The 16,190-nt window shown below is 35.9% G+C and overlaps 1 protein-coding gene across 1 annotated transcript in view; it reads left to right on the top strand.

Moving 5' to 3' along the window:
- CHN1 (chimerin 1) overlaps positions 1-16,190 on the top strand; it is a 154,621-nt gene that overhangs the window by 54,842 nt on the left and 83,589 nt on the right. The window contains exons 4-5 of the mRNA XM_037523572.2: positions 4,067-4,098; positions 6,406-6,519. Of these exons, the coding sequence (XP_037379469.1) occupies positions 4,067-4,098; positions 6,406-6,519 (146 nt within the window). The remainder of the gene's footprint in view (positions 1-4,066; positions 4,099-6,405; positions 6,520-16,190) is intronic.

The raw sequence follows: 16,190 nt of genomic DNA, 5'->3' as shown, positions 1-16,190 counted from the left end.
AACAAAGAAAATAATCCAGTCAAAAAATGGACAGAGGAACTAAAAAGAAACTTCTCTGAAGAGGAAATGCGAATGGCCAACAGGCATATGAAAAAATGTTCAACATCACTTGCAATCAGGGAAATGCAAATCAAAACTACCATGAGATACCATCTTACACCAGTGAGAATGGCACATATTAAAAAAATCTTCCATTTTTTTTTTTAAGCTAGCTGTAGAACTGAAACATCCAGAGGGGAGAGCGGAAGGGGACCGGGCAAGAACAAAGAGGGAAGGACTCAGTGGACAGTGGTGGTGGACTAGTGTGGGGGGTGCACTACTGTGGTGATACCTGATTGGGGGGGGGGGGCGGTCCTAATCTTACTACAATTTAAAAAAAAGTATTATAAAAAATTAAAAATAAAATGTTCACTTTTGTTTAAACTTACAACTTTTTAACTCAAAGTGATATGTTGGCAGTAGTTCTGTGAAAAGTCCTAAAATATTAGTAACATAATTATCTTTATTGAGAAATATCTGACTTTTCCTTTTTCAAAAGAATTTGAGATGAAACAAATGAAAATATAACAAAGGGAATATAAAAAGAAAATTTGAGGAAAATTAAAAAAAAAGAAGCAACAACTATGCCAGTGGATTGCTGTGCTAATCAAAGGTCAATTATTGTGAAAAGAGGATCACAGTAATAAAGTGCATAACTTTATTATATTAAAGCACAAAGCTTTTAAGGATCAGAAAGGTTAGAAGGATTTAGTTTTTACCTGAGCTCTATTCTTTTCAAGAATTATGTAAGTTGCTATATTTTGTGACATCATTTATAATTTATATATAAATAGTGACTAATAATAATTTCACAGCTCATGCAAAAGTGGATGTATGGTTGTTTCTTAAAGCAGGTGGCATAACTAAGGAACAACAAATCAGTGAGACTAATTTTTAAAGGGCTTAAGCAGGTATATTGCCTTCTAGTGATCCATTTTGCTGCAGAGATAACATAAAATACTAAGAAGACTGCATGGCTCTTAGAGTCTCTGAAAATAATTCCTCTTGATTTAGTTTGTGATGTAATTGACTGAATACTGCCATCCCCTGAAAAACTACACCATTGTATTTTATGCCATTGGGAAAGCATTAGGGTAGAGACTTACTTGCCTAAATTGAGGAACCTGTGAGCCATTGTTTTCACTCTAGTTGAATTATCAGTCATATTCCAAATGGCAAATTGATGAGCAAGAAGTGCTATTTGGTATGCAAAAGAATTTACATACTGACTCCTTACACATTTTAACCTTCCTCACAGTGTTCAAAACTGATCATCTATTGGTTACTTATTTAGCTGTTTAATAAAGTTTAAATGTGTGTGAATAAAATAAATATGCATATTCATTTTGGAAATTAGTGATGATAATTTGTTTCTATATTTGATCAGTATCTGTAATACTCAGCATCTTTCTGTTTTCGCCTGATGCCAATTAAAGGGCATTTACCCCCCCACCTTTGTATGAAAAAAATTATTGTGGTAACATCAGTTTACAGCACTGTATACAATTCAGGGGAACAGGTGTACACCTCCTCAGATGTACATTACCATAGCACACTTACCCCAGAGCACCCGGAAGTGTTTGGTTTGGAATAACTGAAGTTTCTTAGGAGTAAAAAATACTAGAGATAAAGATGTACTGAGGAACTGGTTGATGTTCAGCCTCCAATTTTTAAGGGATTGGTTTTGAGTCATTAAGCCCTAAGTAGCCACTACCTTTTATGGGAGTTAAAGCAATAGGATTTAATTACTGCTGAAATGTAGAAAAGAAAGGAGAAAAGTTAAGCAGTAGATAAGTTGATGGTCCTTTTAAATAAAAATTACTGCCCATTGATAAAAATAGGTGCTAATTATAAAAGTGGATTCAGGGACTTGGCAATCAGGCTCTGCATAGAAGCCAAGGGAGATAATACTGAAAAGGACCAGAAAACTGAGGCCAAACTTTGGGTTGCTTTGGGAGCTGCCATATATAACCTAATTCAATTGAGTCAGGCCAAATAGAAAAGGATTAGGCCCTTTTTTCTATTCCTGAGTAAGAATTCAAATTTTACTTCGGGCTTTATGTATATCGTGACCTTAAACACGTTATCTAAGCTCTTGGATACTCAGTTTTTTTCCAAGAACGTGAGAGTGCTAGTACTATTGTTGACTTCAAACAAAATGAGTTTATTCAAAAGCAACACCAAAAAAGTTAGTTTGGAAAGTGCAGTATGGTGGCAAGGCACAGGTGCACTTCTGCTGAATCAAAGAGGGGACAGCTGGTAAGAAGCCTTCCTTCCCTTGGAGCTGGGAAACAATATCACTTCCCATCAGAGAGTCAAGTCTTTTTGGGTCTTGTAGTTTGCTAATTACACATTTGTGCACTTTCTTCTGGCCTCTGGCCTCATTTAAATAGGGTTTCTGTATATTAGTTTTCACACTATCTTTTGGGGATGAAGTAGACTAATTCGTATCTCGTTAAAAGGATCAAATGATCTTCAAATGTAATTAAGACCTAAAGCATTTCGCATGAGCTCAGTAAGTGTAGTCCCTGGTGTTGCTCAGATACATCCTGGGGAAAGCTTTTCCAATCATGTGATTTTGCAGTTATGCCTAGCTTTTTGTCATTCAGGATCCAATTTAAATATCTCAGGACCTTACCTGACCACCCAAATAAGACACTTCATTAGTTTTCCCTTTCGCCTTATTCATTCTTATTTTAATTCTAACAGTTATCACTACTGATTTCCTTGTTTGTTTCTTTGAAATTCTTTATTGTCTCCATTATTATGTCAGTCTCAAAAGAACGTGAATAATGACAATTTTTGTGTGTGATGTGTTTGCTTCCATGTAGGCCAATTCCTATAACAGTTGTCATTCAGCTAATGTTTGTGTCTTGAATCAGTGGGGTAAATATTCTTTATCATTCACTGTAACCCAGTAAATATTCCTTACAATCTATTCTGCTGGGTCTTGAGTTTCAACCAGCATGCTTGAAACTAGTGAAGATAATTGTGGTGAGGGTAGAGCTCATGGAAGAACAAAAGGGCAAGAGGTGTTACCAGGATGGAGACTGTGGGGTAGCAGGAAGGGAGAGGATGGGAGAGAAAGTCAGTCAGTTCCAGCACAACTGTGGCATTAAGTTTGTGGATTGTTTTATTTTTTTTTTTAAAGATTTATTTATTTTTATACAAGAGCTGGGATATAGGCCAGAGATGCACGGGAGGGTGAGAGGATTCACCAGAGACCGAGTGCGACAACAGAACAGGCAGACTGACCAAAACACACTGCTGAGGGGAGCAGCGGGCCACACAGGAGAGGTCTGTCCCACCATGTGGGTAGCTCCCTGGCCGGCCGGGAATTGAACTTGTGCTGCAGAGGCCGAGGATTGTTTCATAGGTTGTCTTAACCCCTGCGCCACCAGGAAGCCCCTTGTTTTATTTTTGGATAAAATATTTGAGTAAATATTTTTCAGATTCATAAAATCCTAAAAATGAAAGATAATTTAGTCCAAGCCTTTATATACACAACATTTTTTTTCTTATTTTTCTTTCTTTCTTTTTTATTTTTTTTTATATTCCCCATACAATTGCAACCCCGATTTTGACCCCATTCCCTCCTTGCCCCGCCCCACCCCCCAAAGTGTGTCTCTGGTTCATAGTTATTTGTTGATTTTGATTTTTTTCTTTCTTATAGTTATTCTTTTTCCTGGTCCCTTATGTAGGGTTTCTAAATTCCTGCTATGAGTGAGACCATCCGGTATTTTTTTTTTCTTTCTGGCTTATTTCACTGAGCATGATCCCTTCCAGCTCCATCCATGTTGCTGCAAATTGCATGTTATATACACAACATTTTATAGATAAGAAACAGGTGTGAGAGAGGAGTGACTAGAGTAAGTGGCACAGTTTGCTGGTAGAACTAGGACTCTAGTCTCTGGCTTTTCTACTTCTTTTTTTTTTTTTCCTTAAAAAATTAGTTTGTCACATATGAAAATGTTATGTTCTGAGCATTTGCATTTTCACAGTATTTTTTTTTTCCTTTTCCCAATAGGTAGAAAACAGACCAAAGTATTATGGAAGAGAGTAAGTATGGATTGTCAAAATATATTTTATAGATTGGGATATATAGGAGGTAAATGGATGCTTTTAGTAAAAATAAAGGCAAGAGGAAAGATGTAATCAAGGTTGAATTAGTTATTTTTCTCATTACAAATGTATTCCAGAGGGTGAAAATAGAGAAAATAAAGACAAGTATGAAGAAAAAAATAACGTGGGAAAAATGTATATGCAATAATGTTAAAGATGCCTTGTAAGTCAATGAATAATCCTAAAGGTATATGAGAAAAATGTGTGTGTGTCTATATACTAGTGTGTGTGTGTGTGTGTGTGTGTGTGTGTATACACTAAGCATATAGATATGCACATACATGTATACATACAATGGTTGAGGGTAGTTTAATCTGTACTTTTATTTTCCAAATTTTCTATCAGTAGTACACATTCTCTTACCAGGGAAAAAATGTAATTCATACTACCCAGAAATAACTAATGTTATCAATTTGAAGTATTATCTTCTGAAGATCTATCTTTCAAATGATTTTTATAGAATTAAAGTATTATGCATACAACTTTAAAGCCTAATGTTCCATTTAATATTGAATGTGAACATTTGTATTTTATGAAAAGTGCTATAATAAATTTAAGTTCTTAATTTCCCTAATTATAGAAAAACAAATATAGCACTTTAAGAAAAAGAATAAAAATAACCTAAAATTTCATCATTCCCCAAATAAAGTAATTTTATGACTTAAAAATTATGATATAAATAATGTAGATACTGTATTTAATTATTTCAAGATCTCTGTAAGTTCTCTTTGTGAATGAAACATAGGACCATCTGAGTTGAGGGGTGGATGATTTCAAATTTAAGAACCACTGATGTTCTTTATGGTTTAGTCATTCATCTGCTTTGGGAATTTAAATTGCTTTTAAAATATACTATTAAAAGTAATAAAATAGATCTTAGTGCATAAAGCTTTCTTAAGGGTGGAAATTTTGGGTTGGCTAATATGAATAGTTTTAAGGCTCTTTAAATATCATTGTTAAGTTCTGTTCCAAAATCTCTTTCTTTGGTGGGATTTTCTTTTAAATTGAGTTTTTAAAAGCAGCTATTAAAATTTACTAATTTTATTAAGTATTGTCAAATAAGCTGAATATGCCTATATTTTAATTATAGTGGCATCTGTTAATACCAGGGATAGGTTATCACCTACTTGCTTCCAGCAGAGTCAGAGTAGAGCTGGTTCTGAAAAACTGAGGACTATATGGAGCAAAGAAATTCCAGGAGCCCATTGTTAAACCTAGCTGTGCTAATTTCCATGATTTGAACATGCCTACTATGAACTGTTTTAAGACTTAAGAGTTATGTTAAGAAAAAACAAATCATTTCCATGAGAAAAAATTTCTACTTGTTCCCCAGTAAAATTCCTAAATTAGTAAGGTACATTTTAGGGCTTTTAAAGTATGTCATTCCACAGTCAAGTGACTTGTTTCTTTTGTACCCGTAAAACCCATAGAGTCTCATTTGAACAATCAGTTATATTACTTTTGGCTTACTAAAAGGACAGCATGTGTGTGTAAATTCCTTTTAAGTTGTAAGTCATATAATGTGTAAGTCATATAATGTAACATATATAATGTGGTTTTATATTTTTAATATTATCATCGTTACTCCGGACATTTTTTTCTTTTTTAGTGTTTGATGTCAGTGTTATGGATAAACCTGTGTTTCTATACAAAGTGTATTATTTATATTTATTCTTTTTCCTCTTTTTGTCTCTTAATCAAAGATTGGATTTTAGCAGGGAGTGAAAGCAAGTATTACAGTTGTTTGCTTTTGGCTGGCATATCCACTGATGCAGATTATGCACATTATTGGGCAATCATGCCAATTAAGGACAACCCAGGGTCCTGGAAAATTGCCAGCATGGACTCTGAATCAAAATTTTGGAACAGTGCCACTAGTGTGAAAAAAGGAAATAGGCCACATTTCTATATATTTTTCTAGCATGTTCACATGGTCAGATGGCTACATAAGAAGGGCATTGTCCTCTGGAGAGAGGAGGTTGATCTTCCCTTAGACAGATGTGAATTTTGATTCCATGATTGTTAAATGGATTAGATACTTTGGTGCTGTTTTTGTCACCACGGAGAAGCTGACCAGGCCCAAAGAAACAAAAATCTAGTTAAACCCAACTGTTCCCCTTTGATCAAATGGCAGTACTTTGTCTAGAAAAGCAACAGGAGGATGGGGGTGGGTGGGGGTATTTCATCTCGTTTTACTGAAAAAGGTGGAAAGCATGCAGTTTCTGAATGGACCTTGCCTCGTAGGTTTCACGGCATGATCTCCCGAGAAGCAGCAGACCAGCTCCTGAGTGTGGCTGAGGGGAGCTACCTCATTCGGGAGAGCCAGCGTCAGCCAGGAACCTACACTTTGGCTTTAAGGTTGGTCATGAACCTATAATTATAACTGTGCTTCATTTTAAACCCTCTTAATAGAGGGCTTTAAATTTTAAAAAGCATCCAGCATGTAATTGAATTGGTTCTTGTTTTCTTGGGACCTAATTACCATTTTAATAGCTTTGAGACCCTTAAAAATTCCTCATGAATGGTAGCACTCAGTAATTAAGAATTGAGAAACTTTTAAAGCTTTTTTTATAGTAGTTGCTTTCTTCCATTTCACTCTACCCTTTCTTTCCCATCTGTCCTGCTGGGTCAGCTCCCATCTATTTCTTGAATAAGGAAAGGAACTAAGAGAAAAGATCTTTATAACTCATAAAATTAAAGCCAGTGTCATTTTTCTTATGTTGGCTTTTCATTGAAGCAGCTTTTCATGAGAGCTTTTGGCTCTTTCCTATCAATCGAACTCTGCCTAACATTTTGGCTTTTCTTAGTTTACAGTAGAGTGCCCAGAAATATTCCATTCACCCTGCAATAGAAAGAGAACATTAATACGGTATTATGCTTATCCCCTGGGTGTACCTCATGTTAGACCTCCAAACTCACTTCATCTTCACAACAGCTGGATGTAAGGACAGTTATTATCTTTACAGATAGGGAAACTGAGGACATAGAAGTTGAGTAAGTGGGCCATGGTCATACATTTTCTAAGCCTTGTAGCTGGTATTCTCACCATACAATCTGGCTTCCGAGTATGTTCATAATCCCTCTGCATTGCTCCCTCTCAAAAGATAATTATCCATTATCTTTGCTCTTTCCTTTGTTCATTCCTGCATATATTCATCCATTCTTTGGGAAAATCTTTAAAGTAGAAACTTCTAAGAAAGAGATTAAAGAAGTGGCATTTCTTTGGATTGCCACAACAGGAGGACAGAAAGATGATGTGATTGTTTTGGACTCTGTGCTGCCACGTGTGATTTCCTCCGGTCACTTGGGGCTCTCAGTGAGCAGGGGCTGCTCTAATTTCCATCCATAAGATTTAATATTAATCTTTCTGGCAGAGTGAATGGCATTATTCAGTATTATTTCATACTGAATTCTGCACCAGTTGTATACTTGGAGAACAGCTTGTTACAGGAATTCAAAGAAATTTGCTTTTTTATGGCAAATATTAAGTGTAAATCTCCCTTCAATTACTTAATTGTATTGTTTTTGTGGTTTAAATTGTGGTACGGGAGAAAAATAAGGATTGGGAATTCAAATACCTACCTATTTATTTTTCCACTAAGTGAATCGGAAGACGGATTTGAGGCAAATCACAAAATATCTTGAAGCCACTTTTTTCATCTTTTTATTCCTAACATTTTATAATTTTCGGACTCTGTAACAACACATTTCCAAATAGTCTGGTCATCTGAGTGTCTGAGGTCAATAAGCCTTGATATAAAGTCTAGTGGATCAGATTAAGGAAGGGGATGGGAGTGAGAGGAGAGCCCGAAATCTCTAAACACTCCTTTTTTGGAACCCTTTGTTACCATTCCTCCTCCCTTCCTCTGAGATCACATACTCAGCTGCTAAACTAGAATCTGAGCTCAGCTTGCCTCATTGAAATGAACGGATACTTTCCACTTACCATATTGTCTCATCTTATAATATGGCTATCACTCTGTTTTCACTTAATCACGCTATCAAGCACCCTGGTCAAGTATTTAGTTTGAAGGAAAGTAGCATCCTCATTCCTGCCTGCTTTCCCTCTCTCATGCTTCTCATGACTGATTTTATAATCACCTCCCGTCTACTTTGGCCTGGGAAATCCAATTGGAGAAAATGTGAACATTTAACGGGGAGTGCTTTCATGGCTTTCAGTCTTCACTATGCATTCACTACTTTAGTCCAGGGTCCTAAAACTAGTAATTAGTACTTGGACACATGTTACTCCATACAAACTTAAGTCTCAAAATATTCAAACTGAGTTCTTTAGTTGTCCTCCCAAATAGGCTATAACATCAACCTGAGGGAGTGATCAGCAGGTTGTAGTGTTGAGTAGGGCATACAGTTTCAAAGCACACACCTCCCTGTCATTGGCACCGCCCCCTCACTCGAGGGGGTATAGGCCTTCAGTGATGATCATTGTCCACTACAGTGTTACCCAGATGAGTCTATTGTGTGTGTGTGCTGTCACAGTGCCAGATTCTCATTACATGGCCTGCAAAGAATACAACAGATTCCTTGGTTGATGTCTGCCTCTTCAGCAGAATCTTCGGCATCCCATCTCAGCCTGAATTTCATGCTACACCTTGTCTGACTTTTCTGTGTCTGCTCATGTTGACTCCTTGGTTCAGGAGGAATAATTGTTGCTCAGTGAAATTTTGCTGTACAAAAGGTGTGTGTGTAGTTGAAAATAAGATACTAGCCCAGGCATGAGATGCTCACAAAGCATAAAGTGTTTCAAAGTGACTTTGGGATTTTCTTTATTGTTTGGGAAATGTTTAGATAATGGGAAATGAATGAGAATTTAAAACCAGAAAGCAGGGCCTCCCTGTGGCACAGGGGTTAAAGTCTTAGTGCTGTCAAGCTAGTGGCAGCATGAGTTCCATCCCCAGCCAGGGAGCTAACCCTAAGATGCAGTATTAAAACTGCTTGTACTGAATATAAATACACACACATAGAGACACACACAAATATATCCTTTAGCAACAAAAAAGGAAGATAATGTCTCCTAAATCCTTGAAGATTTGACCCTAAATGGAATGCATCAACTTCTTTAAATGATTAATCTGAAGAAGTGGAATTGGTCAGCCTTGGGAGCAACAGAAAGAGAAGTCAGAGGCCAGTGTTCTAGAGTCCACGGTCTGTGGCAGAGAGTTGGCTTGGCTGGCCTAGGCTGTGCTGTCTCTAATGTGGAGATGAATACAAAGAACCGTACAGTCTCCATGTGATTAAATGTAGTCTGTTGGGTTTCTTTGCTATAGGAAAGTACTTTTCAGAGCCTGTTAAGTATTGTTAATAGAATTATTGTATTTCCCAAACTCATTTGATCATGAGACCCTCTTTTCATGGAATCTCTCTGGAACACACTGAGAAATAGTTCATTAAATACGTCTTTTTTTTTTTTTTTAACTCATTTCTTCTTGCTCTGACTCCATGCTCACTAAACAACCTCTAGTTAATGCTTCCAGTGTGGTCTGTCTAAAGGGAGAGAAAACTTAAAATGTACAAATGAGTGTTAAGAGCCTTTGAGTTCTCCTTTTCAGTTAACAAATGAAAATTGAATGCTGGTATCAGGGAGGGGAAGAAAGAAGAAAAAATATCGATCAGCTTTCTTTGCTATGTTCAGATAGACACCAGTCTCCCTTTTTTTTTTTTTTTCATACTGCATTTAGATGAATGGTCCTGAAAGACTTCTTACAAATGTATTAAACTGATCAAGAAAAAAAATTAATCGCCAATTCTTTTTTTCCTTTTTTTCTGGACCAAAAAATATTTACCTCCTATCCAGAATGTTCCAAAACATTTATCTATGACAGCCAGGCACCATTTCTCTGTATTACAAAATTGCAACCTTTTTTTTCTGTCTTTATTTGCAAGCTTGACTTTTTCTTGTGGTCATAGCTTACCCTTTTTTAAAAACCATTTGTTTTAAGGCAACTAACCTACCACTTTACTCATTTAAAGTGTGTAACTTAATGGTTTTTAGTGCACTCACAATATCTGCAAAAAATTCCATTTTAGAACATTCAGTCAAAGAAAATCAATAGCATTTGCAGTTACTTCCCAGCCTTAGGGAACCATTAACCTACTTTTGTCCCTCTAGATTTATATATCCTGGACATCTCATATAAATGGTCAGAAAATAGGTGTTTTTTGTAATTGGCTTGTGGGCCTTAGCATGTTTTCAAGGTTTATCCATGTTACCAATAAGTACTATTTGAATATATTCCAGTACATGGACATATACAGCATTTTATTTATTCTGTAGTTTCCACTTTTTGGCTATTTTGAACAATATTATGTACAAATTTTTGTGTGGACATACATTTTTAGTTCTCTTAGGCGTGTTCCTAGGACCATATTGTAACTCTATGTTTAACATATTCAGGACTGCCAGTTTTTTTTTTTTTTTTTCAAAATAATTTTACCATCTTACAGTCCCACCAGCAATATATGAAGATTCTAGTTTCTCCATTTATCACCAACACTTGTTATCATGTCTTTGATTTAAACTGCAGGTATTGTGTCCCAGTGGGTGTTAAGTAATTGTTTTGATTTGCAACTTTCTCTTGAATGATAAAATTTTGTCCTCAGTATGGTTTTTATTCACTATATTCTGTCTAGTCAAGCTTCGTTTCCCTCTTAAAAATATGCATATATTTTCAAAAGCAATGTGTTTAAAGCACATAAGGTAGAGAACTAAATAAAAGTTTAGTCAAGGATTTTTTAACTTTAATTTTGAAATTAAAACTTAACTAAAGTTAAGTTTAACTAATGTCTCACTACTTCATTTGGGTAGAATTGAGTTTCGGGTACATTTTGGGGCTAATGAAAAGGGCCTTTCATGTGACTCTGGTTATCTACTATGTAAAGGGAAACTGACTGGGATATCTGCTTTAAGGCTCAGAGGACATACCAGGTTCTCTTCATTTAAAATTTGTTTCTTGGCAACCAGATACAGCCCCAGAATGTACTGATAGTGTGTCTCCTTGCCTGTGAATGATTTGGCACACCCAAATATTTTAATAGACTTCACAGTTTTATGAATACAATAATTGTTCACATTCATTAAGTATTTACTTTGCAAGGCACTGTGGTAAATACTTCATGTGAATTACCTTTCAGTATTTTCCAGTGTGGTGCCCACTGAAAATTGTGATATTCTGTAGTACACTGCAGTAAATGCCTGAGGCTGCTTATGGCTAAACGTGACTGGCCTGAGGACAGTAGCTGTGTCAGACCTTCCCAGCCAAAGGCCCAACAAATTTGATGCCTTTTACCCATAACCTGTATTTATTGCATACAGTTTGGAAATCTCATTTTTATCTATAAAATAAGTTCCTATGGTAGATATTGTATTTTCTGCATTTTACAGATAAAAAACTGAGGCTTAACTTGCTTAAGAATAAGAAGCAAAGAAACAGTATAATTTTCTGAAAACAGAATAATAAGAAACCATGCAATGCTTTATATAAATTGACAAAGGATTTGGCACAAGAGTAAATTCTTAACTTAAAAATCTCAATTAAAAATTCTCCGATTAAAAGCTATCAACATTTCTGCTTTTTATAATGTAGATACACCTTTGTTTAAGGCCTTTTAAGGATGGGGTTTACGCCAACTAATTCTTGAGCTAACTTTTCACCCCTGACCAAAAAGAAAAGCTGCATTAAAGTACATTTAAAGTTTAATAATTTAAATTAAAACTCCATTTTAATATTATTTGGTGATGACATGTACTTATAAAAATAATTTTATAGTAAGTTTGGATAACTTTTCTATATAAGCATTAATAATTACCTATGAAAATAATAGCATATTTATATCCATGTAATTTATTGCATCCCATGATTATGCAGGCAACACATGGATATATAAGTTCCTTTACAAGTAAGAGAAGTATATATAATGATGTTGCTTTCTGACCATATACTTCTAGTTCTACTCCCTGGACATAATGCCATTTACAATTATCCTTTCTATAATTGGTCATACATAAAGTATATATTTATTTTTATAATGTGTTTGCATAGTTTATTTTTTTAAAGATTTATTTATTTATGCATACAAGAACTGGGGTACAGGTCAGAGGTGCGGGGAGGGGGAGGTGAGAGGATATACCAGAGACAATAGGGAGCAGAACAGGCAGACTGAGATACATTGCTAGGGGAGCAGAAGAAGTCTGCTGTTCATGTGGGTTGCTCCCTGGCCAGCAGGGCGGGAGGGGGGAGGGGATTTGGGTTTGGGGGACCAGGGATTGAATTTGTACTGCAGAGGCTTCAATAGCTTCACAGTGTTTTGCTTAATCCTTTATACCACCAGGAAGGCCCTATTTTATTTAATTTAAGATTTATTTATTTATGCATGCAAGAACTGGGGTACAGGCCAGAGAAACGGAGGGTGAGAGGATTCACCAGAGACAGAGTGTGGACAAAACAGGCAGACTGACCAAAACACACTGCTGAGGGGAGCAGTGGATGAGACAGGAGAGGTCTGCTGCGCCATGTGGATTGCTCCCTGGCTGGCTGGGGATTGAATTCGTGCTGTAGAGGCTGCGGATTGCTTCATAGTGCATTGCTTAACCCCTTGCACCATCAGGGAGGCCTGCCTATTGTATTTTATTTTAAATGATAGTTGTTAGTTTTTGAGTTAGATCCCTAGCCTTTGCAGAGGTCTACCCTACTATCTGTCTGGCTATATAGTTGTGTACCAAGCAACTGATGTCTATCAAAAGCCACTTATACCTTGTGTTTAATTTCAACTGATGATGGTAGTTTAAGAATTTGTTGAGTCAGATTCTGTGGATTTAGCTTCACAGTACTTAGGATGGGGGTTCATGATTAATGACAAAATGGACAAGATGGCAAAATGGGACTTCTCAGTGTTTTATAAATGCAATTGTGATTTAATTGATTTGTGACTTTAAATTTGCTGATAAGATTCTGTTAAGCATCATTCCTGTGAGAATATTAATTATTACAGATCTGAATAGTGTGAAGAAATTCTTATCTACAGTATTAAAAAAAATGATAAAAAATATGACAAAATGTATTGAGGTAAAAAATACAATTTTGCTGATGATTAAAAAGAACAGTTCTTGATGGAATCTCAGATCACTACATTGACTTTTAAAGTGAACTCAAAGATCCTGGATAAAACTAATGAATTATCGTAGATATTCGTAAAGGAGATTTCACATTTTAAAAATGAGAATTTATGGAAGGCTTCCTTCATGTTTAGTAGAAAGGATCTAGAGGCACCAGGGAAGGATTATGCTGCTGGTAGGCGTTGACGTGTAATGTACTATGTGTTCTTTTGATCTGATAGCTCATGATAGGTTTCGTTGGTTACCATGGTTTCGTTTTATTTCCTGCAAACCTTCTTGTGCTATTTCGAATAAGTGGAAAACAGTGTTCTGCAGAATAATTTTTCAAAAATGTTTTTCTGCTTCTCTTAATATGAATCACTTTTTTGGAAATTTTCTAGATATAACAGTAGGTGTTAACACATGTGACAGCAATAGAATTTAGTTTCCTGCAATATCAGAAAATTGTTACTGATTAAAAGGGTAGTATACTTCACTTAAAAATATACTACCATATGATCAGGGCCATAACCCCTTTTAAAATATTGGTATAGTAATTCTAGTTTAAATGAAGGCCCCTCAGGTCAACTAACTACAGAAAGCAATTTATATGAAACGGTACTGAGTGAGGTTTGTTCTTATTATTTTAATTTATGAAGTATAGTTAGCACATAATGTTATATTAGTTGCAGGTGTACAATATAATGAATTGACATTTCATTTTGCAAAGCGATCATCATATTAAGTTTTATGTTCTGGGCTGGTTTCATGTAAGGCATCCCTTAGTTGAAAGAAAAAGATATGTTTCTGAATGTGGGTCACAAGTTGAATTATACTGTGAATGCACAAGGAGTACATAGAAGTTTAAAGAGATTATTTGGCTTTTTCCTAACATACAGAAAATATTAAAATATGGAAGAGCACAAGGAAAAGCAAAAAGTCACTGTAATTCCACTACACAAAGATAATCACTTAAAATTGTTGTGTATCAAATTCTTATACGTTCATGGGTGAAACAAAAATGGGTTCACAAGTACACTGTGAATTAACTATGTCATGAACATTTTCCATGTTAATAAATATGTGAGAAGCTTGCTATTTGAGTTAGTTTTTCATAAGGTCATTTCACCTCCTAGTTTTTAAAAAGTCTGATTATCATTTAATTATTTAGATTTGGGTTTATCCTAAACTTTTAAAAATTAATATGTGCACTATCGAAAATATATAACGGGCCTCCCTGGTGGCCTAAGGGTTAAATCTCAGCGCTGTCACCCCTGTGGTTCTATCCCCAGCCAGGGAGCTGACCCACATGGCACAGTGGGTCTTGTCTCCCTGCTTCTCACCTCAGCAGCATATTTCAGTAGAGATCCACCTGTTCTGCTCCCCACTCTGTCTCTGATAAGTCCTCTCAGCCCTGCGCCTCTGCCCTACACACATTTCTTGCATGCATGCATGAATAAAATAAATCTTTTTTTAAAAAAGAAAAAAAAAACATACAGAAAAGAAAGCTGTTACCTATAGTATTTAGAAAAGTATCATTGTCATCATTTCTTACTTTAAAGAACATTTTAATAATGCTTTCCTGGGTGCTGGGGATACAATGATGAACAAGAAAGTCACGATCCTTGGCCTTGATAAGTTTATTAGGTAACGAGAGGGTTAGACTTTAATGAAATTGTCCCACAATTACAAAATAAAAAACTGAGGTGAGTGCGATGGAAGCAAAGCATAGGGAGCTATGACTTTATAAAGGGGAATCTTATACAAATCCAAGGAGTTGCAGTCAGGGAGGGCTGTTCTGAGTGAGTCGAGTCTGATTTGAGAACTGAGGAATGTGTGAGAGTGAACTAAGGGAAGAGGTTGAGAGGGCAAGGACAAGCAACCCAAGCCGGAAGACCAGCCTGCGCAAGGATGAAGGGAGGAAGCAGGCTGTGACTGGGGTGAGCTGAGGAGAGGAGAGGAGGCTTCTAGATCTGCTGCCAGTAAGCCGTGGTAAGGATTTGCTCTTTATCCTAAGAGCCGTGGGGGGCTGGGGCCAAGTTTTAAGCTGGGTGGAATTATGACCCAAGTTTGAATTTTTTTTTCCCAATAGGAAAACAGCCAAAAGAGGGCAATAGTGAAGGCACACAGGCAAATTACTTGGTACATTTTTTTCTTACTGACCTCTTCATGTCCATCATCCTATAAATAGCTTATACGGTTTGTGTGCTACCATTTATCATATTTATTGTGCATGCATTCTCTAATTTGTTCATCTTTGACTTCATGTTTTAATTTTACATGGTTATGCTTTCAATTTATATTCTTTTTTTTCTTCAGTGAGGTAACATTGGTTTATAACACTATGTAATTTAGGAGAATAGGTTCATAAGTCCTCAACATGGTAAGTACTACTTGCGCAAGGGACTTGATAGTTAAATTGGTTCTCTTATAAACTTTGTTATATTTTATACATTTAACTTTTCAGTCCCCCACTAAATAATTTTGATAGCATGTGAAGTAAATATTCCCGAAATTATATTCTGTAGCATACTTTCTTCAAGTTATTAGTATCACAAAAGTGAGATAAACTATAGGAATTGGTGCATTCAGTATCTGTCATGGAGATTTTTAAAAAGGTTCTGAGAAGTTGTACGGTAAAACAAAACAAACATGTACACACAGAAACCAACAGTTTAACTTTCTATAAGTGTTTCTTTTTTTTCTTTTTATATTCCCCATACAATTGCAACCCCCTTATTTTGACCCCAAACCCTCCTTTCCCCGCCCCCCAACCCCCATAGAGTGTCTCTGGTTCATAGTTGTTTGTTGATTTTGATATTTTCTTATAGTTATTCTTTTCCCTGGTCCCTTATTTAAGTTTTCTAGATTCCTGCTACGAGTAAGACCATCTGGTACTTTTCTTTTTCTTTCTGGCTTA

Source organism: Talpa occidentalis, unplaced genomic scaffold (assembly GCF_014898055.3).
Source record: "Talpa occidentalis isolate TD23 unplaced genomic scaffold, MPIMG_talOcc4v2.1 talOcc4.3, whole genome shotgun sequence".
Lineage (NCBI taxonomy): Eukaryota > Metazoa > Chordata > Mammalia > Eulipotyphla > Talpidae > Talpa > Talpa occidentalis.
The sequence above is the reverse complement of the archived record's forward strand: the minus strand, read 5'-3'. Positions and strand labels throughout refer to the sequence as shown.